Source organism: Bos mutus, chromosome 9 (assembly GCF_027580195.1).
Source record: "Bos mutus isolate GX-2022 chromosome 9, NWIPB_WYAK_1.1, whole genome shotgun sequence".
NCBI classification, from domain to species: Eukaryota; Metazoa; Chordata; class Mammalia; order Artiodactyla; family Bovidae; genus Bos; species Bos mutus.
The window spans coordinates 65,383,030-65,409,044 of NC_091625.1; the positions used below are offsets into that span (position 1 = coordinate 65,383,030).

The 26,015-nt window shown below is 39.2% G+C and overlaps 1 protein-coding gene across 2 annotated transcripts in view; it reads left to right on the plus strand.

Moving 5' to 3' along the window:
• CEP162 (centrosomal protein 162) overlaps positions 1–26,015 on the plus strand; it is a 93,669-nt gene that overhangs the window by 53,183 nt on the left and 14,471 nt on the right. For both annotated transcript variants that reach the window (XM_005897597.3, XM_070376640.1), the window contains 10 exons: positions 2,119–2,252; positions 2,516–2,743; positions 3,286–3,426; positions 5,827–5,939; positions 7,826–7,931; positions 13,077–13,203; positions 14,062–14,225; positions 15,520–15,624; positions 19,714–19,926; positions 21,049–21,698. In XM_005897597.3, the coding sequence (XP_005897659.2) occupies positions 2,119–2,252; positions 2,516–2,743; positions 3,286–3,426; positions 5,827–5,939; positions 7,826–7,931; positions 13,077–13,203; positions 14,062–14,225; positions 15,520–15,624; positions 19,714–19,926; positions 21,049–21,698 (1,981 nt within the window). The remainder of the gene's footprint in view (positions 1–2,118; positions 2,253–2,515; positions 2,744–3,285; positions 3,427–5,826; positions 5,940–7,825; positions 7,932–13,076; positions 13,204–14,061; positions 14,226–15,519; positions 15,625–19,713; positions 19,927–21,048; positions 21,699–26,015) is intronic.

The window sequence follows — 26,015 nt, forward strand, 5'->3', positions numbered from 1 at the left end:
TGACCCGTATCAGCAGGGGAACAGCAGTCATGGGCGGGTCTTCTGGAGACACAGAATTGTAATTTCTGGCTTAACACAAGCATCCTTTCCTCCTGTTCTCAACCTGTGGACCTCTAATCCCTTCCTCTGAGAAGTCTCCTGGGGTCTCGTTTTCTCTTACTTTTCTGTGAAATGACTAGAAGGAAGGAGAAAGGCAAGCATGTGAACGAACAAACAAAACATTTTACAAGAATAGATCACACTTCATAAGTTCTTTTAAAATAAATATTAGATTTAGTTTTACTTAAATCTGTAAGCAGAAAAAGAAACTTCCTCCTAAGAAATACTATATCCCAAAAGATCATTTTAATAAAATAGACTATGAAAACCCCTGAAAGGTTGCCAAAACCATGTTGTTTTTACCTACATTTTTCAATTCTATACACTATCAGTTTCTCTTCTATGAAATGAGTTAATAAAACCCCCATTCACATGCCTGCCACTCATTTTTGTTGGTTTTATTTTTACTTGTTCAAGATATATCTTTTATATTCTCTCTAGCAACTGTAATTCCCCACAGCTTTTGAATGTGGGTCTTGGTTCCGGCTGTTAAAGGACCAGAATGCTTTTCACCAGTCCCTTAGCCATCACTTTCTAGAATTATTTTGATTGGTTTCTTATTTGACTGAATTCTCTTAATCCATTGTTTTTTCAAGAAGGGCTCATAAGTTCCAAACACTGCACTTTTCACATTTGAATTTTATATCCAATCAAATTTTCTTTCATGTATAAAGAGAAAAGATATTGTCCATGTACTGTTACTGAAAATAATTACTTAGGGAGACCAAAATTAAGAACTCAGGAAAGAACAATTCTGGCATCAAAGCGCTGGCTGACTGCAGCTTGAGCAAGAACCACTTGTCACTCTTGGCTGCCATGTCCTTGGAAGAATCACAACGCTAGCAGATCCCCCGCCGTTCATTGGCCATGTTAATGGACCTCCAGTGACTTGGAAGGTTTAACGCCTGCTTTCACAATGACTCAAACTTTATTTATGAACAGTGTAAGAAATTTTCTCCAGAAAAACCTTCCACAACACTCAGTCCAATTAAATATGATTACTACTATATGAGGAAAAAATGGCAGGCCTGGAAGAGAGTGGAAGGAAATCTCAGGGTGAGGTCCTGTTGGGGACTTGTTGTTTCTTTTGACTTTTCTATATTTTCCAAATCTTTAATGACCATGTGTTTTAACTTCAATGAAAAAGTCAACCTTGCATTTAAAAAGTTAGCATCTTGAAGAAATTATTTAAGTTTCAAATGTTTCATTTACATCTAAGGCAGTCAAGTACATGTTTATGCAGTATTCAGTTCAGAAACTGTAACATTAGAATATGGGCCTGAGGATCTCTTCTCAGTATTTCCGTTAATTTTTTTTTATTATAAACTGAGTAACTTATTGGTCTTAGAATTATTTCTTCTTTTTTTAAGATTTACAAGGTACCTTAAAAACTGAAAATTTGACCGGAATATGTGTGTGTGTGTGTGTGTGTGTGTGTGTGAACCACATTTTTTCTAATTTAATAAACAGGATATTATAGCAGTTTTGTCATTTTCTTTTTAATCAGATTTTAAACTACTTGTTATGAGGTTTGCATGAAATTTATATTATTCCAGTGATACTATATCTTGATATACATTATTTATAAAAATTGTGCTTTGAAAGCATACTTTAATCTGAACTGAAATATTTCATTATCAGCTGCTCTTTGATTAATTGTTTAAATACTTCTATTTGCTATTGCTATGAACATTTAAAACGATAACTTATTGAAAAATAGTAAAACCTGAAATTACCCTAATCCACATTCTCCTCACATATATTGAGCTCCATCTGTCATTTAATATGAATCTTGGGTCAATGAGCCTTCTGTGTCAAATTGAATAGAATGTTGATTATGAACTGGAGTTCAAGTGCAATGAAACAGATGCCTTGCAGTGTTTATTAGGCATTAGCCTCCTTTGAGATGCTCATTTGTCTTCGTGTCCTCATTAGTACTTATTGTTAAATAATTGCCTGAATACACACTCAACATGGTTTGTATTTGTGGTGCTTTTATCCATTGTTTACAATATTTAGAAATCTTACCTGCAACAAAGCTGATCAAGCCTGCATCTTTGGGTAAACCAGCTCCTCAAACTGAAAGTTGGCTGGCTACTCCTAAGTCGTCTGAGGGCCCCACAGAAGCTGACTCCTGTGTTCAGTTTCAGAATGTAGGTATTAAATTTAAAAATAATATTCATACTGTTTTATGTTCTATATATATTGAAACAATTATAAACAATGAAATATTTGAAACTTCTTTTGTGTTGACGGATACTCATCACTTTTATTGAACATGTATTGATCTTCTTGATTAGTAGAACATTGTTAAACATGTCATTTTTATTCTTTGTGGGGTTTCTTTCCCCTAACCAACCCATGTTTGAATCTCCTATGTAACTCTACATAATGAAGTAATGCTTTTCATTAAAAGGATTCTTCAGGATACCATGGTGGGAACAAGGAGACAGAATTGCTTATGTTTAAAAGAGTTCAGGAAGCAGAGGAAAAATGGAAGGGTGCCCAAGCTCTGATTGAACAAATTAAAGTCACTTTCTCAGAAAAGGAGAAAGAGCTGGAAAATAAGATGGAGGAACTAAAGAGACAACAGGAAAAGGAACTCTTCAGACTGAATCAAGACAATTATATTCTTCAAGCCAAGGTACTAGACACATTGTCCTATTTCTCCTTTTATTTATTAAAAAGAACTTGTACTCCCTGCTAAATGCATTGTTATTTTCTTGTTCCTGGGGCCTCTTGACTTGATATATTTGCTGCATAAAACATGAACATGGTTCCTGACGGTGCCTCCTTACAAAAGAGCCTACATGAAATCCTTGTGGGGGGGGGATCAAAAATTAAATTGGTTCGTTTTGATAGTTTTCTTCTTAGCAGTCCTTTTTGAAAACTAATCACTTGGTTCACCGTGACCTTCAGGGAAGACAGCAGTTTCAGAAAGAAAGCTATAGAAGTTCTAGATTCAGGAAAGTGACCCTGTGTAGCATTTCTGAGTTACTTCCACCGTCAGAACCATCAGTACAAAGCATCCCTGTAGTGACTTAATTGTAGTTGGTGTTACGATAATTCTAGTGTGCTTATAAGACAGTCTTAGGTCTATACACCTGGAGTTTTCTGATGTTCTTCCTCACTTCTCACTGTATCATTTTCTTCCCCAAATGAAACAATACCTGCATTTTCTCAAAGTTGAGTAGTTTTGAAGAATCAAACAAAAAACACAGGTGGTTACATTTGGGAGAAACAACTGATCCTGTCACTGAAGAAAAATTGAAGCAAATCCAAAAAGAAATACAAGAACAAGAGATGCTTCTTCAAGGATATCAGCAGGTATGGCTCTTCAGCACAAATTTAGTTTGTCTTGAGATTCTTTGATTATAAAAATAAGGCCTTTAAAAATATGGACTCTGTGGGAGAGGGAGAGGGTGGGAAGATTTGGGAGAATGGCATTGAAACATGTAAAATATCATGTATGAAACTAGATGCCAGTCCAGGTTCGATGCACGATACTGGATGCTTGGGGCTGTTGCACTGGGACGACCCAGAGGGACAGTGTGGGGAGGGAGGAGGGAGGAGGGTTCAGGATGGGGAACACATGTATACCTGTGGCGGATTCATTTTGATATTTGGCAAAACTAATACAACTATGTAAAGTTTAAAAATAAAATTTAAAAAATATATATTTCTGCATCCATTTAACAGGTAATGGCAATGGAAGGAAGTAATAATTTGACTAGTCTGTGCATTTTTTATGGGGAGAATTAAAGTGGTTAAGAGCATGGGTTCTGGATTCAAAAAAATCTGATTTTAGATTTTGCTTCATACCTGCTCTATAGCCTTAGGCAAATCACATTACCTCTCTCAGGCAGTTTCCTCATCTGTGAAATGAGGATAATAATTCCTGTCTCACAGTGGTTGTGAAATTAAAATAAAACTGCAGATCAACCTCTTCCTGCCTTCCACACAGTAACCAGTTCGTGCATGTTGGCCTGTTACTAATTCTAATAGTCAGATTTCCTTAGAAACTGTCTTTTTTTCCTTTGAAAGTGAAAGTGTTAGTTACTCAGTTGTGTCCAGATCTTTCCAGCTCCAGGGACTGTAGCCTGTCAGGCTCCTTTGTCCTTGGTATTCTCTAGGCAAGAATACGGAGTGGGTTGCCACTCCCTTCTCCAGGGGATCTTTTTTTTTTTCCCATAGATAATATTGGCTAGTTTTGATACTATATTGAGAACTATAAATCTGAAATCAATTGCCAATGCCTTGAGAGTAAAACTAAAAAATGAATTAAATGGGAGAAAATGTGTATGTTCTGCGGAAGCCATACATTTGTTCTCTGTGATGACAGAGTCTTGGTGGTGTTGACAGTCAGCCGGGGCAGGTTTGGCTATGTTCCAGCATGAGACTTGTCTTAGTTCCTCCTGACCACTTTTTTTTTTTTTTAACTTCTCTATCCTTTTCCTCTGTCTTACTCCTTTTTCCTCTTTTGACAACTGTAACCTAAGCATCCAGCCTCACAATAATAAGCATTTTCATTCTGGGGACATCCGAAGAAAGCATTATCACATCAGAAATTACAGCTTTTCTTTTTAGTATATATTTATTTTTTCACTGGTCTCAGTTGGGGCACTCAGGACCTTTGATCTTCTTTGCAGCATGTGTGATCTTTAGTTGCGGCATGTGAACTCTTCATTGCGGCCCATGGGATCTAGTTCCCTGACCAGGGATTGAACCCAAGGCCCCTGAGTTGGGAACACAGGCAGAATCTTAACCACTGAACCACCTGAGAAGTCCCCAGATATTCCAGCTGTAAATGAAATAGTATGGATTTTGCAAGATACCCCATCCTGGAGTTAGTTAGAACCTTCCAAACCCTCCCTGCCATTCTGAGCTTGCTATATACACAGCATGGGTTTTAAAGCAGGATTTCACAGACCTATGCTTTTGCCAACCACCCACTCCCATAAAGATAACATGAAATTGATGTGTCTATGTATGTATGTGTTTTTCTGAGTTTCATTAATTCTGCTGAAAATCAGCCACAAACTGTGTGTCAGGCACTGGGCCAGACATGGTGAGACAGTTCATGGTTTTCATGAAATCCTCAGTGGTCCTTGGTTTTCATCAATTTCTTGATTTTAAAGAGGTTAATAAGCCAGAGCATCTGAGCACAGATGGGTACTTTCTCCCCTATCCTCACTGTTTGAGTCCCTCTTTCACTCAAGCCAGATGTTGTACTGGGTCTAGTCTATACACTCACTGCCCTGATCTTCCAGAAGCACCCAGTCTCTAACTCCCTGCTCACATAAAGTTCCAGAAACAAACACAGATACCCACTGCGGCTATGTCCAGTCACCTCACTGCAGAAAGATGGGCCAAAAGCAAGAAAAAGAGTGTGCAGACAGCCCCAAACAGCACACAAGTCAGGATGTGGTTCTTCCTGCAGTCACTGGTCCATTTACTCGCGTGAAATGCAGTACATTACTCTGATGGGCTCTTTGATTTGGGGAATTTTTTTTTCAACTAATGATTTTGAACATTTTAGAAAGAACTGTTCTCGGTTTACAGATTTTCTTCTGAGACAAAAAGTTAGAAAAAGATTTTGCTTACTCAAAAACTGAAGAAATTGAAAAGCCTTTAAAATTGCTTAAAGGATACATCTTTTATAAGCAAATAAACTTATGTAAGTACTACTGGTTTTTAACTAAAATGTAATTTTCTGTTTATAAAAAGGAAAATGAAAAATTGTATAATCAAGTGAAAGATCTCCAAGAACAAAACAAAAAAAATGAGGAGCGAATGTTCAAGGAAAACCAGAGTTTATTCAGTGAATTAGCTGCCTTAAAGTAAGTCCTTTTTAAATTCTTAAGATCAAATATACTTTGACTATTTCTAAGCATTTTATTATTATATTAATAATACATTTAGTTATACTTAGAAATTTTAGAAGTTGTACACTGATTTACAGTTTTGTAACTTTTACATTTTTCATATTCAGTGATTCTCTTTGGTGTTCAGTGATCAGTACATACTTTAGTATTTTCAGCATATTGGTATTAGAATTTCACATCAATTTCAGGAAACTGAATTATTCCTTTTAAATCTGAGATACTTAGATAATATAATAATAGTAAATAATAATAAACTACAGTATTATTTACTGTGTTAGGTCAGATTGCATACAAGTAGAGCTTGAGATGGGGATCTTTGTGGAGGTGCTTTTCTGGAAGATAACTCTTAGGACAAGGGGCAAGAGAAGCGAGATGAGGTGAGGATTGGGGTGGATGGTGAGCGGGAAAATCAGTGAGACTGGGTTTCGGCTGGAGGCTGGCTTCATTCCACTCTCACCAGGACATGGAGGAGAACAGATTTCATTACATAGTTGGTCCCTACTTGAGTCAAGTGGAGAACAGCCCTTTGAACCCCTCAAGGCAGTCTGTCACTGGATGAAGTGGGTCCCAGGAAGCAGCTTGCGGGTATCCTCTGGGGCAGGGGGCAGGAGCTGCTGTTTGGCAAGGAAATTTCTCCAGAGAAAGAACCTGGGAGTTATTACAATAAACATACCACGGCAGGCTGACAGAGCGCTAGCACCCACTTAGGAACCAGTCATACTTCAGACTGTAAGGTCTTTGGGATGTTACTCTGTCCATCTTTAATATACTAAGTGAAAGAGCTGAACCACCAAACATGGGGAGGCTAGGGTTCTATCTTCTTTTAGGAAGTGACTGCCAGCTGTGCATCATTTCACCTAAACACCTGAAATCTCAGATAGAACTACTATCCGAAGAAACATCTTGGACTGTGAATGTCATGTACATTATGTTTATTTACATACTACTTCCATTTTTTGCAAGATAATTTAGGGCATAAGAGACAAGGCTGCTGTTAGCTCACACTGATCTTTCATGCACAGTAGAAAAAGGCACACCTTGTAGCAGACAAAGCTAGAAAGTACACAGGTTGGCAAGTTGAAGGCACTTTTGTATAAATTGGGGGGTCACCCCTTTCTCCTGGTAAGTGTGATCCCCATGGCAGAGCTAATAATCTGCATAGTTCTAATGCCTCAGGGCTTCTACATCTGCTTTCTTCCCAGATGCTTCAATAATATATTTTAAAATTTTATATCTTATATTGCCTGGCTTCTAAAAGAGAAGATCTATTCCTGGCTCCAAACCTGAGGCTCTAAATGAATTTCCACAATGGAATAAATTGTTTCTTTAGACAGATGATCATGTACAGATTCCTAAACTCCTTGTATAATGTTCCCTGGAAAAAAAAGAAAAAGAAAAACTGACTTGAAGGAACCAGTAGTAGATTGTATTTGGTTTTATTTGTTTGTTTCCATGGGTATGATTGGCAATTTGTGTTTCTCAGAAAGGAGTCTAGAGTGATATGACAAGGACTACAGAACACCACAGGGGAAATGCAATGCAGGAAGTCTTTCCCAGACATTGATTTTCTTTTTTCTGAAAATTGGCAAGAAATGTTTTTATATTACAAATACACCAATACTCTTAGAGTTTCAATTCTTTTAGATTATACATAAACATTTCCCTTAAAGTATACTCCTCTTCTAACATTTCAGTATTGTATTCTTTAGTGCAAATGAACTGTTTATCTTCAGAGACTCAGTTTTGATGTGCAAAGAGTTTTTAATTTTTAAGAATCGAATATTTTGTACTTAAAGGAGGACATTGTAAACATATATGTATTTATTTTCAAAATAAATCAGAGAACAGATGCACAGAAGTCGTTTCCTGTCTCAAGCAGTTGAAGATTCAGAGCCCACCAAAAATCAAAATTTTACAGATCTGTTAGCAGAACTACGGGCAGCACAGGTAAGGTACATAAGGATTTTAACCATTAGCAACAGGAAAGTGTGTTATAAAAATCCTTATGTGTGTAAAAAAGAAAAATCTGCTTTTGTAACTTATGAATAAATCTGCTTATAAATTTCATACCAATTAAAAACTAGGAAATACCTAAGATTAGCATTGAAATACCTGTGACCTCAATATAGAGGAAACAATGTGATACTGGTTATAGATGGCATCTTTTATTATCCAACCTCTCATCAGGCATTTATCATGTGGAGTCATGTTGGAGGCAGAGCCTTATTTAGGGAAGATCCCTTGGAGGAGGGCATGGCAGCCCACTCCAGTATTCTTGCCTGGAGAATCCCATGGACAGAGGAGCTTGAGGGGCTACAGTCCATAGGGTCGCCAAGAGTTGGACACGACTGAAGTGGCTGAACATGCATGCGTGTACATACCTAACTTCAAACAAACTCCTCTTTGAAAATGGAGGGCTGAAATAGGAAAACAATTTGAAAGTGATCATTCACCTTAAAAAGTGAGTTGACTTTTCCTCAGTCTTCCTAAGTGGGCTGTACACTTAAGAGGGGCTGAGACTATATCTGAAGAATTTGTATCTGATATGCCTGACAGAGCGGTGAAATGCAATATCTGCTACATAATTTTTTTCTTTATTTTTACTGAATTGTACTATAAAGCATATGGCCTAGAATTTCCTAAAGCAGTGTTTACCAATGGGAAAAGTTTGGGAATTTAGGGCAGATTATTTCTGTCTTAAGCAGAACAGTTTTATGCATTGCTTGGTTTTTATCACTCCTGTCCTCAAGAACTATGCTTGTGGCACCCACCCGTCACTGTAACACTCAAAACCACTGCCACAGACAGCTCCTGTGGAAGGGCAGTTAGCTTTCCCCACTCCCTCCCATTAAGTACTTTGAATCTATTTCAACGATTATGCACATTAGAATAATTCCAATTGCATGTCACTTTCTAATTAGAAATTTATTACATAAAGTTAGGCTACACAGAAATTTAAACATGCCAGAGTTCAGTAGTTGATATTTGACAGGTTTTTGCAGTATATAAAATGAAGCTTCAAATATGAACCCATTAGAGAACTTCCTTAAGATGCATGTGGGTACAGAATGATTAGATTGGTAAGCAGATAAATAGAAAGAATAAATGATTGGACACCTTCACTTATCAGTGGGCCTCAAAAACTAGCAAGTTAAGAGAGAAATTACTGTAGTTTATGAAGGCTTGGGAAAGCATGATTAGGTTGTGACCACAGCATTAACTTCACTTGAAGGCTGTTATTAGTGACCTTTTAAAAGTGCGGTTTTGGACTCATTTTTGAACAAATGGGAAACCAAAACTGACACTGAAATCACCAGAACATACTGGCTAAAATATAATTAACATCTTGTAAATTACATAACCCAACTCTCAAGAAAGTAAAGTGAACTTCTCGGGTCAGAAACAGAGCTAGCAGTAAGCATTGCTCCTGGGCTGTCAGCTCAGTAACCACAAGCCTTGAGCTTGAACAACAAAGTGGAGATAGGACCCCAGGACTGCACAGGGCCATATCCTTCAGTAAAAAAGTGTTTTAGGAAAAAACTGACCCACTTTCAGAAGGGACTGAAATGTCGAGAAAGCTTCTCTCTCTTAACTTGGTATCTATAGAAAGAGAGGGGGAAAAGATCTCATCTTCTCAGTGCTTTATTGATTATTCAGTATAGATGTCATCCCTTCTCCTTTCATTTGTGTTTTAGTATTTGAATTGACACTACCTTCAAGGGTGGGTCGGGCTTCCCTCATAGCTCAGTTGGTAAAGAATCCACCTGCAGTGCAGGAGATCCCAGTTCGATTCCTGGGTCGGGAAGATTTGCTGGAGAAGGGATAGGCTACCCACTCCAGTATTCTTGGCTTCCCTTTGGCTCAGCCGGTAAAGAGTCTGCCTGCGATGTGGGAGACCTGGGTTCGATCCCTGGGTTGGGAATATCCCCAGGAGAAGGGAAAGGCTACCCACTCCAGTATTCTGGCCTGGAGAATTCCATGACTGTACAGTCCATGGGATCGCAAAGAGTCGGACACGACTAGGTGACTTTCACTTTCAAAGGTGGGTCATGCTCAATCTGGGGGAAGAAAAAAAACCATAAAATGATCCTCAGTCAGCAGTCATCTTAAGTATGTCTAGAAGAAACACGTGCAAAACACTCTTAAGAGTGTCCACTCTTAACCCAGTTCACACAGTATTCCTACAGATTAAATCATGTTGACAGTACACTTGCAATGCAAAATTACAAAATCCAGGGAAACAACCCACCATGAGTAGGCATGGGGTAACTTAATAAACAGGATTAAAACCCCAGTAGGATTATTGAGTTGGAGAAGCCAATGGCACCCCACTCCAGTACTCTTGCCTGGAAAATCCCATGGGTGTCGGAGCCTGGTAGGCTGCAGTCCATGAGGTCGCTAAGAGTCGGACATGGCTGAGCGACTTCACTTTCACTTTCATGCATTGGAGAAGGAAATGGCAACCCACTCCAGTACTCTTGCCTGGAAAATCCCAGGGATGGGGGAGCCTGGTTGGCTTCCATCTATGGGATCGCACAGAGTTGGACACGACTGAAGTGAGTTAGCAGTGGGATTATTGAGTAGACTATAAATTAAATGCATTTTAAATGATTAAATATACAGAATAAGTGAGAAATTCAATGTGAGGAAGGAACAAAACAGACCAGGGAAATTCAGAGAAAAATAAAGAGAATAAGTAGAAAAGTTAAATAGATGATCAGATGTAATTAAGAAGAAAGTAGTCAACTGGAAGATAGACCTAAGAGAACTTAGACTGAAACACACGAAATAGAGAAATAGAAAATAACAGAAATAGGAGATGCTATAATATGTAATTAAATGTTTTTATAAAGTAATGGCCAGGAATTTTCTAGAAATTATAAAAGATGAATTCTCAAATTCAGGAAATACAGTGAGTCCTGCTCAGGATACATAAGTAAAAATCTACATCCAAGCCCATCATGGTGAAAGTACCAAAGGCAGGAACACCTTAAAAGAAATGTGTTAGTTAAAGGTAAAAGTTATTTGGGGATGTGGTTATTTGTGCAAATACCAAAAGATGGAATGCCATTATGTCTGGTTTTCTGAGTTTAAATAGTTTTAGAGCAAAAATTCATACTGGGATAAATCTGTAGTATAATGTTCATGTCAAACCTACTTAAAAATTAATACCCATTAGTGTAGTCATAAAATGTGAGCTGGTTCTTTGTAAACTATGGATGGACACATACTGAAAGCAAAGATCTTGAGCCCTTAGCTTCTAGTTTCCCACGATGAGGAGGAGGATGAAGCTGACTGCAGCTCAGCAGTCACTTAGGAACTCCTCTTGCCTGTGGAAAAATGGCAGGTAAACAAGACAGGCCTGTACCTTGCTCACTAGGAACGTGTATTCAACCAGGGAAGACAGATAAGTGAGCAAGAAATAGGTGCACATGGAGGTTAAGTTCTTTGAGAAAAATAAGAACAGAGACTAGTGGTAGGCAGGGCAGGGGTTAGGCAGCTCTCAGCAGCGTGGGTGAGCAAGCAAGGAGGCGCTCCTGAGAAAGTTGTGTCTGTGTCAGGAGCTGAGGAGGAGCAGCCACTCACTGTGCAAAGACCGAGCCTTCCATACAGGGACATGGTGCCTCGGAAGCCTCTGAGGAACGAGTGGGTGAGTAAGGACAAGAGTGATGGAAAAGAGGGTCAGAGAGATAGACAGAGGCCTCCAAGTGTCCGCACAGTAAATTCTTGAAGAAACTCAGCATTCTCCTGAAAAGACATCTACAGAAGATCACACAAAAGATTAAACAGTGAAATGATGCCGCTAAAACCACGATTATATTAATACAAGGCCTTAGGGGTGGATTTATTTTCTTCATAAGCCTGGATTTTAAATTGTAAGGTAATGTGATAAAGTTTCTAAGAATTTTCCTCTAGACACTGAACTTGCCAAGTGTACCACCTTGAATACAGGGATTTCTTCAGTAGTTATCAGCTGAGTTGAGTGTGCACTTACTGAGTACCTGCCATGTGCCTGGTGCCATGAAGTAAACAAGTAGTAAAATCAGTCTTGATATCCCCAAAGAGCTTTCAGCCTAATAAAGAGAAAAGGCAGGTAATACAGATCAGTGTCACATGAAACAGAGTAATAAATGCTGTACTTCCAGGTACACTGGAAGTTTGTGGGAATGCAGGGGTGGGGTTTATCAGGAAGAGCCTCATTTGAACTATACTTTGAAAGGTAAATATGACTCTGTCAAGGCTAGGAGTAAGGGCTGTTGAGTATGGCATGTACAGCACATTGAGAATTTAACTTGTGTCAAGCATAGTTTTTGCCTTTGTGATACAAGGATGAGAAAAATAAAGTTCTGCTTTCAAGTAAATATATAATATGTCAGGTGGTGATGAGTATGTGAGAGGAAAGTAAAGCCATACACCTGGGGACCAGGGTGGGGGTTTCTAGTTTAGAGTGACCAGACAAGGCCTTCCTGGGGCTTCATTTGAGCAGAAATCCTGATAAAGTGAAGGAGCAAGCCACTTGGCTGTCTGAGGGTAGAGGGAACAGTAAGGGCCAATACCTTGAGGCAGGAACATGCTGGGCAGGTTCAAAGAACAGCTAGGAGGTCTCTGTAGGCGTGCAGTGGGAGGGGGAGTTTGCAGGCCATGCGTCCGAGGAGTGGGCAAGCCTGGGTTCTGTGACGCTGAAGGTCATGGTAAGAGCTGTAGGTTTCCCCTAAAAGAGGTGGGAGCCACCAGAGAGTTTCAGACCAAGAAATGATATTAACTGACTCCTGAAGGCAGTTCCTCTGGTTCCTGGGAGAACAGATTGTAGGTGCTGAGGGTGGAAGAGGCAGCCTGGTTAGGAGGGTGGAGAAACCCAGGAGCAGTAAGAAAAGAGATTGGAAGGGGCCTGGAAGCTGTGTTAAGTGATGAGAACTGATTCTCGGAGGCTCTGGGGAGCTTGTATCACTGGAAGGGGAATAGTGATAAAATCAAGCTGAAATTTAAGAAAAATAATTAGCAGTCTTTATGATGAATTGGGTGAAAGAGACACTATTCTACAATTGATTGTGGTTGGAAATAATTTGCTTCTGTATTTTTATGAATATCTAGAAAGAAAAGAACAGTTTGTTGGAAGACATCAAAAGACTGAAGCAGGACAAACAAGCTCTTGAAGTAGACTTGGAAAAAGTGAAGAAAGAGAGAGACCAAGCCAAAGACCAGATTGCTTATGCTACAGGTAAAAGTCGGAGCTGAAACAGTTTACCTTTATACTCTTAACTGTTCTCATCTTGAGTTAAGTAATAGCAGTTGGATAGTATAATCAAAATGCTATTCCTTGAAGTGTATTATAATTTTAGAAGCTTTTAAAATATTAGTTATTAATAGGTATGTGCATTTGATTGGTTTTAGCATCAATGTTTACAAGATCAAAGAAAGTCATGGATTATTTTGAGTTTGTGGCATCACATACTTAGTTGTTTATAGTCATCTCAGGTGGACTGTGACTTTTCAGGGTATAGTCCCTCTTTTTATCTCTGAGTCTGAAACATATGCTCTCAGGTATTTGCCAAATGAACAAATAACATTGTACTATGTTGTAGAAAACACAAAGATGGATACAGCGTACCTCACCAGGGAAAACAAAGGAGAGTAAAATAAGAAAGCAGAAAAGTTTAATATTAAAAAAATTAGAAATAAACATGAGGATGCTAATGAGGATTTCAGAGAAGAGTGGCATTTGAGCTGGGTTCTGACAGAGAGATTCATAGGTAAAGAAATGGAGAGGCCCAGAGTCCTACATTTATTTTCATAGAAACGACTTTACTTTTATAATGAAAGTCATTGGGAAAACTATTAATCAAGAATTTCTAGATTCCAGCTTTGCTACAAGTTTGATGATGTGGACTATGAGCAGTCTTCATCCTCCTTCACTAATACACTAAAGTGGACACAGCCTTACAAAAAAACAAGTTTTTTGCCTCTTTCTTAATAAGTGCTTGCATTAGAGAGGTATTGGTTTTCATTTAAAATCTTTTAGTTTATTTCCACATTTTGAAAAATTATAATCGAGTTATTGAATTACTTGATCTTATAGGTGAAAAATTATATGAAATAAAAATTATAGAAGAAACCCATAAACAAGAAATCAGTCGTCTGCAAAAAAGATTACAGTGGTATGCCGAAAATCAGGAACTTCTAGATAAAGATGCAGTTCGGCTTAAAGAAGCAAATGAAGAAATTAAGAAGCTGAAACTTGAGGTAACAGATCATTTCAGAATGTGTTTCTATAGATGAACCCTGTTATCGTCAACACTCCTTCATAGGCTTGTGTCATTGAGTCAATCTACTTGAAATTCTTTTAATTACAGTGGTCAGGTGGACTTCGGTTTGTGTTTATTTGTGTAGTCTGTTTTAGATTAAACTGAGAATACAGGCAGCTCTCTGTATCCTCAAGTTCCCTATCCAGCAGATTCAGTCAACCATGGATTAAAAATATTCAGAAAAAACAGAATGTCAAAAAGCAAAATTTGCTGTGCAGTGGAAACTATTTTCATAGCATTTACATTGTTTTAGGTATTATAAATAATCTAGAGATAAAGTATATAGGAAAAAACTGAAAGTTGCTCAGTCATGTCTGACTCTTTGCGACCCCATGGACTGTATGTGGCCCACTAGGCTCCTCTGTCCATGGAATTCTCCAGGCAAAAATCCTGGAGTTTGCCATTTCCTTCTCCAAGGGTCCTTCCCAACCCAGGGATTGAACCCAAGTCTCCTGCATTGCAGGCAGATTCTTTACTATCTGAGCCACCAGGGAAGCCCAATGTAGAGATGATTTAAAGTATACAGGAGTTACATGCAAATTCTATACCATGCCCAGTCCACTTGTCACTTTGGCCTGAAGAGGCCTGGCCTGCATTCTTCCCATGTCTCACTCTCTGTTTCAGCTCTGATTTCTACTCCCCAGAAAGAGCTTCATAACCTCTTTATCTAATACAGCTACCAGTCCTGCCCCCTTCTGACTCTTTCTTTCTCATTCTTTTACTTTATTTTCTTTGTAGTACTTGTCATGCTCCAGAGAAGGCAATGGCACCCCACTGCAGTACTCTTGCCTGGAAAATCCCATGGACGGAGGAGCCTGGTAGGCTGCAGTCCATGGGGTCGCTAAGAGTCAGACACGACTGAGCGACTTCACTTTCACTTTTCACTTTCATGCATTGGAGAAGGAAATGGCAACCCACTCCAATGTTCTTGCCTGGAGAATCCCAGGGACGGTGGGGCCTGGTGGACTGCCGTCTAAGGGGTTGCACAGAATCGGACACGACTGAAGCGACTTAGCAGCACTTGTCATGCTCAGAAGTTACTGATTTACTTCATTAGCTCATCAGAGCTCTCCTTCCATTAGGACATAAGCCCCGTGAAAGCAGGCTTCTGGCTTGTCTTGTTTGCTCTCTGTCTCCAGCACAGTGCCCTAAAATGAACTCCCATCATGCTTCCCTCTTGAGGTCTGTGTTTCAAGTGTAAGTTTCTTAACATGGTCTTTCCTTTTTGGTAGGTTGAGAAGCTGAAAGCTGAATCTGGAAATCCATCCATCCAGCAGAAGATACGTTTAAAAGAAAAAGCAGCTGATACCAAAAGAATTCAGGATCTAGAGCGACAGGTATGTGTTCAGGGTAAATTTTCATTAAGATATTTTATATACAGTGCATTTTTGTTTTTTGTTTTAGAAGTTTCTATACAATGTAATCAACTTGCAAGTTTTTGCTCTTACTCATTTTAATATAGAACTGCCTCTGCTTTCAACTTTGAATATAGTATTCAAAGTAACAATAAAAGCAGGAAAGAAAGTCATTTTATATAATCTGCGGTTCTGTGAATAAAGAAATTTTTAAAGTCATGTGTCTCATTAGGTGGTAGACCTACTGATGAAAGGTTGTTTGCATCCCAACTCTGTTTGACATCCAGGAAGAAAGAAACAGAAGTCTGACACTTGGGATGTAGAGCTAGGATACTTTCTCCTGAAGAAGGATAGGTGAGAGAGGAGGGCGGGGTAGGAGACCCTCCAGTTGGGAGTGTGTTAGTAGCGCTTGAGAAGTCTTGTGGGATGCTCTGGAAACCGAACATCCAGCCTCCCAGAGAGCTGGCCACAGTTTGGAGCTCTCGCTCACACTATTTGTGTGTGTGCACACTCAGTTGTGTCCAGCTCTTTGCAACCCTGTGGACTATAGTCCGCCACGCTCCTCTGTCACTGTTTAGACTTAGAAATAAAATACTCATGTCATGGTCAGTGTGGCTGGGAGACTTTTTTCAAAAACTGTATAGTGACACTTATTAGGATAAAGTTTTTTCTTTTTCATTGTAGTAGTTATTTTGTAAGTAGGAATACTAATTAACTTTTTCCTTATGTTTTTAAAACCTTCTGTAATGTAGTGTTTGTATTCATAACTAAGTATTAAAACAAAATTAGAACTTCAGCCCTGTTCATAAGGGCACATGATGCTGTAGTTGTGACACTTAGATATACAGCTATTATTCCATCACAGACCTGAAACTGTGAGGTCATCACTGGGCTGAATATTATCCCCATTTTAGAAGAAGAAGGAAAACTGGGCAAAAAATTAACTTTGTTAATTTTACAGGACCTGTTAGATTAAAAGGTATGATTTGGTAGTTTGGTTCAGTGGCCACAAGAGAAGGAAAGAGGTGGTTTGAAGAGCTAGAAATATTCTGAAATAACTATAGTCCAGGATTGTTTGACTTTTTTCCCCCCAGCTTAAGACTTAGGTTAGCCCACGTAGAAGAAGCCATCCAGAATTGTGAGAAGAGACCAAAGGAACCACTTCCCCAGTAGATGACTTAATTTTAAGAGAATACTGTGGAACCAAACATATAAGAGTAAAAAATAAAACATGCTTAAAGACAAAATTAAGGTTTGAAATGGTGACCCACATTGACCAGGAATACAATGTTTATAAAAGTAGCCTCCCTCTTTTACTAGCACTTTCATTAAAAATTTAATGGTTTATTGGATTAGAGCTTTCTAAAATATTATTCATTAATTTTTGTATAGTTTGCTACACATGCATTTCAAATCCTACTCTCTTCTCAGGAGCAGATGTTTCTATCCTAATGATTGTAAGTCTTAATATATATTTTATAATCAAGGTATATCACAACATATTCAGAATCATTTTGAGCTATATTCTGAAATAGATTATAGAATAAAACATCCTTTTTTCTAAATAGTACATAAGGAAAAGTGGGGCTAATTGTATGCACGTTAATAGTGAAAATTTCAGGTTATGTGTATTCATTCATGCTCTTATTTAATGAGCATGAATATATATATATTCAAAAATATATGCATAAATATACATAAATATATAAATTTATACATAAGCATAAATATACCTTATTTAATGGTATATTCAGTAGTTTAATTTCCAGTGAGATTTTCTTTTTATTTGTATGATAGAGCCACACTGATAACAGTGACCAAAGAAGAATATTAAAAAGCCAGATTAAAGAAGATAGAAATAAAATTAGGTTTCCACCAAAAATGTAGTATACATTTTAAAATACCAAAATCACATTGAAAACACTGCTTAACATTTAAATGAATATATTAATTATAGACATGTTAAATCCATTTTTAAAAACTAGTTTCTTTTTAAATTTATATTTTAGATGAAGGATAATTGCTTTATAGAATTTTGTTGTTTTCTGCCAAACGTGGTCTCTTAATATACATAGAATGTATGTATATATATATGTATACCTTTATATGCTTACATCTAATCTAGATTTTTAATACCAGAGGAAGCAAAACTGAAAATTTTGCAGATGAAATTATCAGTATTTATATCTGGATATATTCCACTTGACATCTGTGCATTTGTATACATATCGATGTACATATTTGTGTACATTTATGAATATGAAAGCAGTCTTCAGGTATGGAAATATTTGCTGTTAACTTTGCAAATGGTGTTACCTTTAAGAACCTACTCCAAGCCAGGCTTCACCAATATGTGAACCGTGAACTTCCAGATGTTCAAGCTGGTTTTAGAAAAGGCAGACGAACCAGAGATCAAATTGCCAACATCCACTGGATCATGGAAAAAGCAAGAGAGTTCCAGAAAAACATCGATTTCTGCTTTATTGACTATGCCAAAGCCTTTGTGTGGATCACAATAAACTGTGGAAAATTCTGAAAGAGATGGGAATACTAGACCACCTGACCTGCCTCCTGAGAAACCTATATGCAGGTCAGGAAGCAGCAGTTAGAATTAGACATGGAACAACAGACTGGTTCCAAATAGGAAAAGGTGTATGTCAAGGCTGTATATTGTCACCCTGCTTATTTAACTTCTATGCGAGTACATCATGAGAAACGCTGGGCTGGAAGAAGCACAAAGTGGAATCAAGATTGGTGGGAGAAATATCAATAACCTCAGATATGCAGATAACACCACCCTTATGGCAGAAAGTGAAGAGGAACTAAAAAGCCTCTTGATGAAAGTGAAAGTGGAGAGTGAAAAAGTTGGCTTAAAGTTCAACATTCAGAAAACTAAGATCATGGCATCTGGTCCCATCACTTCATGGGAAATAGATGGGGAAACAGTAGAAACAGTGTCAAACTTTATTTTTTGGAGCTCCAAAATCACTGCAGATGGTGACTGCAGCCATGAAATTAAAAGATGCTTACTCCTTGGAAGGAAAGTTATGACCAACCTAGATAGCATATTCAAAAGCAGAGACATTACTTTGCCAACAAAGGTCTGTCTAGTCAAGGCTGTGGTTTTTCCTGTGGTCATGTATGGATGTGAGAGTTGGACTGTGAAGAAGGCTGAGCACCGAAGAATTGATGCTTTTGAACTGTGGTGTTGCAGAAGACTCCTGAGAGTCCCTTGGACTGCAAGGAGATCCAACCAGTCCATCCTAAAGGAGACCAGTCCTGGGTGTTTATTGGAAGGACTGATGCTGAGGCTGAAACTCCAATACTTTGGCCACCTCATGCGAAGAATTGACTCATTGGAAAAGACCCTGATGCTGGGAGGGATTGGGGGCAGGAGGAGAAGGGGACGACAGAGGATGAGATGGCTGGAGGGCATCACCGACTTGATGGACCTGAGTTTGGGTGAACTCCAGGAGTTGGTGATGCCAGGGAGGCCTGGCGTGCTGCAATTCATGGGGTCGCAAAGAGTTGGACATGACTGAGGGACTGAACTGAATTGAAGGACTAATAGTCTAGAAACCAGATTTTGAGCAATCCATTTTGCCTTAGGAAAGGTGGTTTTTGAGACCAGATCATGATAAAACCATTACCTGGCCCTCTTCACATGCTGGCCACTCTGCTAATCACTGAGACAGATGTCATCTGATCCTCACTTAATTGCATGAACACCATGAAATCAGTATTGTTTTCTTCCTGTTTTTCCAGTGAGGTGGAGATTTAGATTGAGGAGTATAATAGGAAGTCACAAGATCTATTTCAAATAAATATAAGAGGGTTTCTGTAAATTAATCAGTTAAATTAAATTAGACATTATACTGTAGTGTTTTTTAATCAGATAATCTAGATTAGAAATTTGAAATTTGTGTTACTGTACATCTGATTTAGTCTTGAAATGTGATATAAACATCTCTTTGAAATCTAAACATGGCTAATATAATCTAAATGTGTACATTAAACTGCTTAATTTTAATATATCTATGACTTTCAATGCATACTACAATATTTCACTAGGTTAAGGAAATGGAAGGAATTCTAAAGAGACGATACCCCAATTCTTTGCCAGCTTTAATACTGGCTGCGTCAGCAGCTGGTGATATAGCAGATAGAAATACAGTGGAGTTTATGGAAAAAAGGATAAAAAAACTAGAAGCTGATCTGGAGGGCAGAGATGAAGAAGCAAAGAAAAGCCTTCGTACCATGGAACAGCAGTTTCAGAAAATGAGGGTAAGTGCCAGGCTAGCCATGGAGGTGGGGCTCTGAGGTATGCCATGGTAGCTGAGAGCTTCTTAGAATGAGACAGAAGAGTATGTCTTGGGGTGGAGCAGTGGGGAGCGGTGCAGAGACCAAATAGAGGAATGAATTCCAACCCCTCCCTTTTGATCCGTCTAAATTTTCCCAACTTTTTCCTTTTTCCCGTCCCTATCTCGTTCCACTTTTGCCCCTGCTCATTTTTGGCCACTTCTTTCATTTCTGATTCCCAGTGCACATCAAGTGTTCAGTTGCCTTCTCATGTGCTCTTCCTTCTTCTGAAATAGCCCAGTTTCCACTTATCCCCAAATTTACACACACCCCTCAAGGCTGAAGTTGAATGTGCTCTCTCTCTCTGCCGTCTTCTCCCCTTCCCTCAAGGCCTCCAGACCCACTCGGGTACCTCATCCCCTCTGCCGTGTGTTCGTAGGCCCATTACCACAGTTACCACCGGACATTGAAACTTGCCGTGTCACTCTCACCAGGCTATGAACTGTTGGAACGCAGGAACTGAATTTATCTGTAGGGTCTGACGCAGTGCCAGCAGTTGTAGCTCAATAAATATTCATTGAATAAATGAACAAAATTCTTATCATGCCTCCCTCCTTGGCCTGGACTGTTAGGTTATTTTTGTTAATTTAGCTCTAGTATGCAAATTCTAGTCTGACTTGGGTGAAATTTCTAAATTGATGTTAAGCCGTTGAAAATGTGCAATTTCTTATAGACGTTAGTATCCCCGACTGCTTTCCCTATTTATCCTCAGGGAGAATAGTTTGTCAATTTGCATAGAGAAGGGTACACAGTAATGGTGAGACTTAAAATAAGTTTTAGTATACAAAAACGTGTAATTTAATGTTATAAAACAACATACAGCATTATGAAATTATATAACATATATTGAGAATATGTAATGGAATGCCCATCAAAGATTAGAACTTCAACACATTTGACTGACTCAAGGAGCATGGACTTGGAGGCATCAGACTATATGGTGGGTCCCTGAATGAAGGAAAAGGCAGGGCCTGGGAGAGTTCAGGGCTTCGGTAACTAATGAAGCATTTAGCAGCGGTCTGTTGTTGCATGGATTCTTCTCTGCAGATTCAGTATGAGCAGAGACTGGAGGAACAGGAGCAGTTACTTGCTTGCAAATTGAAGGAGGCAGCCCAGAACCAACAGGACAACTCCTCAAGGACTAAAGCACTGGAGAAGGAACTGGATGATGTTAAGGAAGCCCATCAGATCACCATAAGAAACCTTGAAGCTGAAATAGATGTTCTTAAACATCAGAATGCTGAATTGGAACTCAGGAAGACTGAGAAGGATGATAAAGATTTCCAGTCCATAGAGTTCCAGGTGGAACAGGCTCACTCTAAAGCTAAACTGGTCAGGCTCAATGAGGAGCTGGCTGCAAAGGGGAGAGAGATACAGGACCTTTCCAAAACTGTGGAGCGGCTGCAGAAGGAGAGGAGAAAGATGCTCTCTAACCAGCAGTCTAAGGCTCGAGAGGAAATGACTGCCAAAAGGGTGAAGAAAGATGGTCTGCACCCTGGCAAAGGAAATGCTGACTCCTCTGGAACCCTGGAGGGCAAACTTTACCAACCACATACTTTTACTGATTCTCACATTTCAGAGGTTTTACAAGAAAACTGCAGATTGAAAAATGAAGTGGCGAGATTAACTGTGGAGGGGAATGAGCTGAAGATGAAATCTGAAGCTACAGTGAATCAATTTGAAAACACCATGAAAAGGTAAAAAAAAAAAAAAAAAGTGAGTATGTAGAGACATAGAAAGAAAAATTTAAAAATCTTAAGATGTATTTCCCCTGGGTAATTATTTTGACCCTGAAATAAATTCACAAACCAAAATTTAAGAACCTGTACAACATGTCATTTCTTCTCCAGGAGATCTTCCCTGACCCCGTGGTTCGAACCTGGTTCTCCCACATTACAGGCAGATTCTTTACCATCTGAGGCACCAGGGAAGCCCCCTGAACCAAATTCACAAGCCAAATTTTAAGAAGCTGTATAACACAGCTAAGTGTAGATCTGTTTGAGGGTTGGATCTCCTACCTGTTGCAAGCTGAGATTCTCATGAACTGGAATCTTCATGTGAACCCCATCCTTCCTTCCCAGTCTTGTTTCTCTGCACATATCCAAATGGTGTTAGTAAGCTGACCCATCTCTACAGATTTATGGTTGTGGTAGGCAGATGGCTGTCAGAAAACAGCTCTTGTTAAAATCAGTTGATATCCTAAGAGGAAACGGTGCTCTTTTCCAAAATAACTCTTCAAATTAATCTTGTGATCACATCTGTTCATGCCTTGAAGAACTTCTGTACTTAATCCCTTTCTTTCTCAGAAACTCTAAGAACCATCTCCTTTCTCTCTCCTCTGAGCCTTTCCAGAGGCTTACATCTTTTTCACCCAATCAAACCAAGTTCTTGTCCTCTTTCTGCCTTTCAGGACCAGATTTCCCACAGGTCGCCTCTCCTTGTATTTCCTCCTGACTTGCTCTAAGCATGGTCTTGTCCTCACACTGTTGACGCTGGTCTCTGGAGAACGTTTCTCAAGCAATGGAGTTTTCTCCATTGACACTGCGGAGACAGTGTCGATTACACTGCCTTTCCTAAAAGGATGGCCAACCTAGATAGCATAATGAAAAGCAGAGACATTACTTTGCCAACAAAGGTCCGTCTAGTCAAGGCTATGGTTTTTCCAGTGGTCATGTATGGATGTGAGAGTTGGACTGTGAAGAAAGCTGAGTGCCGAAGAATTGATACTTTTGAACTGTGGTGTTGGAGAAGACTCTTGAGAGTCCCTTGGACTGCAAGGAGGTCCAACCAGTCCATTCTAAAGAAGATCAGCCCTGGGATTTCTTTGGAAGGAATGATGCTAAAGCTGAAACTCCAGTATTTTGGCCACCTCATGGGAAGAGTTGACTCATTGGAAAAGACTCTGATGCTGGGAGGGATTGGGGGCAGGAGGAGAAGGGGACGACAGAGGATGAGATGGCTGGATGGCATCACTGACTTGATGGACGTGAGTTTGAGTGCACTCCGGGAGTTGGTGATGGACAGGGAGGCCTGGCGTGCTGCGATGCATGGGGTCACAAAGAGTCAGACATGACTGAGCGACTAAACTGAACTGAACTTCCTCCCTTAATCTCCATGACATACCAGCTCTCACTAAAGCTCCTTTTCTGCTGCTTTTAAGTGACTCTTGAATCCTTTTCATTCTCCTGCCTCAAAAATCTGACTTTGTTACAAAGTTTTTGGCTTTTAACTGTCTATTCTCTGCTCCTCCTCCTTTGCTAAACTCATCCATTCTTTATGGCTTCTATGAACCTGACTCCTAGATTTTACTTTTCAAGTCTTATTTTCTTCCCTGAGTTCAGATGTTAAATCTGAAAATTTGTTGGATTATTCCTCTTGAAATTAGTAGTATTTCAATTTTTTTTTCTCTTTTTTACATGTAAAGTAATCCCTCCCTTCCAGCATCCCTGTCTCTGTCTGTGACCATACTTTTTCAATTTCCAGGCCCAGCTTTAGCACCTTTTTCCCTTGGGTTGACAGTCTGTTGGGTGCTTCCTTATAAGTGCTTATTTTGCTTTCCTACTCCTTTTATTAGTGTGGCCTGCTTGGTTTACTAGGCAGTTGGCCCACCCCGATCTCCCCAATTTCAGTTTCTGTCTCCCCTGATCATCTTGCTTAAAAATCATTAATATTCTTTAGTACTCCTGTGTCTGAACCACTGTCCTCCAGTGACTCCCAACTTTCCTCAAACGTCAGGACTAAATTTCTGTCCCTGGCATCTCAAGTCCCATCACCATTCTAATCCTGCTCTATCAGAGTTGTGTTACTTGCCAAGTTTCTTCCCTGCCTTTTGCTCATTCATGTTTCATTTTCTAGGAAAAATATTACCCAGAGCTTCTTAGAAATTTCCTGCTCCCACCTCCAACTCCTGTATAACTTATATACCAAGAAAGCACTGTCATACATCACCTTACAGCTTCTTGAGAACTGATGTAAGATTATACTTCTTTTGCAACTTGTAGGCAATAATAGGTCTGAATATGAAGTTCAATGTAAGGTTTAGAGTGTATAAAACATGTAGTTTAATGTTTGTGAAGCAACATATTAATTATGAAATTATATAACATATTGAGAATATATAACATTATGCCCTTCAGAGATTAGAATTTCAATACACTTGACTAGGGCTTCCCAGATGTCTCAATAGTAAAGAATTCACCTGCCACTCCAGGAGACACAGGTTCGATCCCTGGGTTGGGATATGCCCTGGAGAAGGCAACGGCAACCGACCTCAGTGTTCTTGCCCGGGAAATCCCACGGACAGAGGAGCCTGGCGGGCTATAATCCATGGGGTTGCAAAGAGTTGGACACAACTGAACACACACACATACTTGACTAAATTAAGGAACCCAGAGTTGGAAGCATGAGTAGTGAGTGCCTGAATGAAGGAAGAGAGAGGACCTGGCAGAGTGCAGGGAGAATAAGCAGAAGAAGCACCTAACAAATGCTTATTGATTGATAGGCAGCCACATCTGATTGAGCCATCATGGCAGTTGTATCACTTCCAAATTGAAACCTTGATTCTTTGTCCTGAATATGATAGTAGTAATGAAGCCAGTTGAAAAGAATCGTGTTGTTTAGTCATTCTGATGATGATGTTTAGTCACATCTGACTCTTTGCGACCCCATGAACTGCAGCACACCAGGCTTCCCTGTCCTTCACTGTCTCCTGGAGTTTGCTCAGATTCATGTCCATTGAGTCGGTGATACCATCCAACCATCTCATCCTCTGTCATCCCCTTCTCCTCCTGCCCTCCATCTTTCCCAGTATCAGGGTCTTTTCTACTGAGTCAGTTCTTCACATCAGGTGGCCAACAAAGTATTGGAGCTTCAGCATAGGTCCTTCCAATGAATATTCAGGGTTGATTTCTTTTAAGATTGACTGGCTTGATTTCCTTGTTGTCCAAGAGACTCTGAAGTGTCTTCTCCAGCACCATAGTTTGAAAGCATCAGTTCTTCTGTGCTCAGCCTTCTTTATGGTCCAACTCTCACATCTGTACAATACTACTGGAAAAACCATAGCTTTGACTATCTGGACCTTTGTCAGCAAAGGGACATCTCCAAAGATAATTTAAAATTCAGATTTTCCTGTAAATTTTCCTAGACATAATTTATAATTTTTTAGTGTCGTTAGTCTGTTTCTCAGACAGCTCTGAACTGGAGACGTGAAAAGTAACCTTTCTTCTTTTGGCTGTTTTTACTATAGTTCAGTTATATCATGGGTACTTTAGACTTTTATGCTTGTCTTAGGACCCTAATAACAGTGTTTCAGTGAAGAAGTATTCATATAGTCAAATAAGCAACTGATATGTTTGTTTATAGTTTGGGAATTGCCGTATTAATAAGTATCAACAGTGATTGCTAAATATCTACTTTCAATAAAATTGTGTCATTTTTTAATAATTTTTCGAATAATAGAGGAAATGTTTATCTGTAAGAAATGTCCCGCTTTTTAGTCATAACTTTGCCATTTACTGAACTGCCACTGAATGCATAAATTTTGTCACAGAGACAAATGAGCAGTCTCTCACATTTAATGGTCCAATTAGGTTCAGACTACCTTATGTCCTAAGAATTACCATAAAGATCATTTTATTCGCACAACCTGGAGCTAGCCCTGAAGTTATGCGTGGGCCAAAAACTGGTGAGTGTTGCCTAGAGACAAAACATTTGAGAATCTAAAGAATTGGGACCATAAATCTGAATTTATCTTAAAAGGTAAAATAACGAGCTCTTTGCCGTAAATCCAGACATTTAGAGCCTTTGTTTCTCTCAAAGTGCCCCAGGCTGGTGGTGGTGTCCAGCTCTGCTGGACTCAAACCCCAGCTCTACAATTTACTGACCTAGGACCCCAGACATATCACTCTTTCCTGCACTCAAGTTTGCCTTTATAAAATTGAGTAAATAAGAGCAAGCTCATGGAGTGACTGTAAGAATTCCTAGGCAGTAATGGCTAAAGCACCGAGCACAGTGCA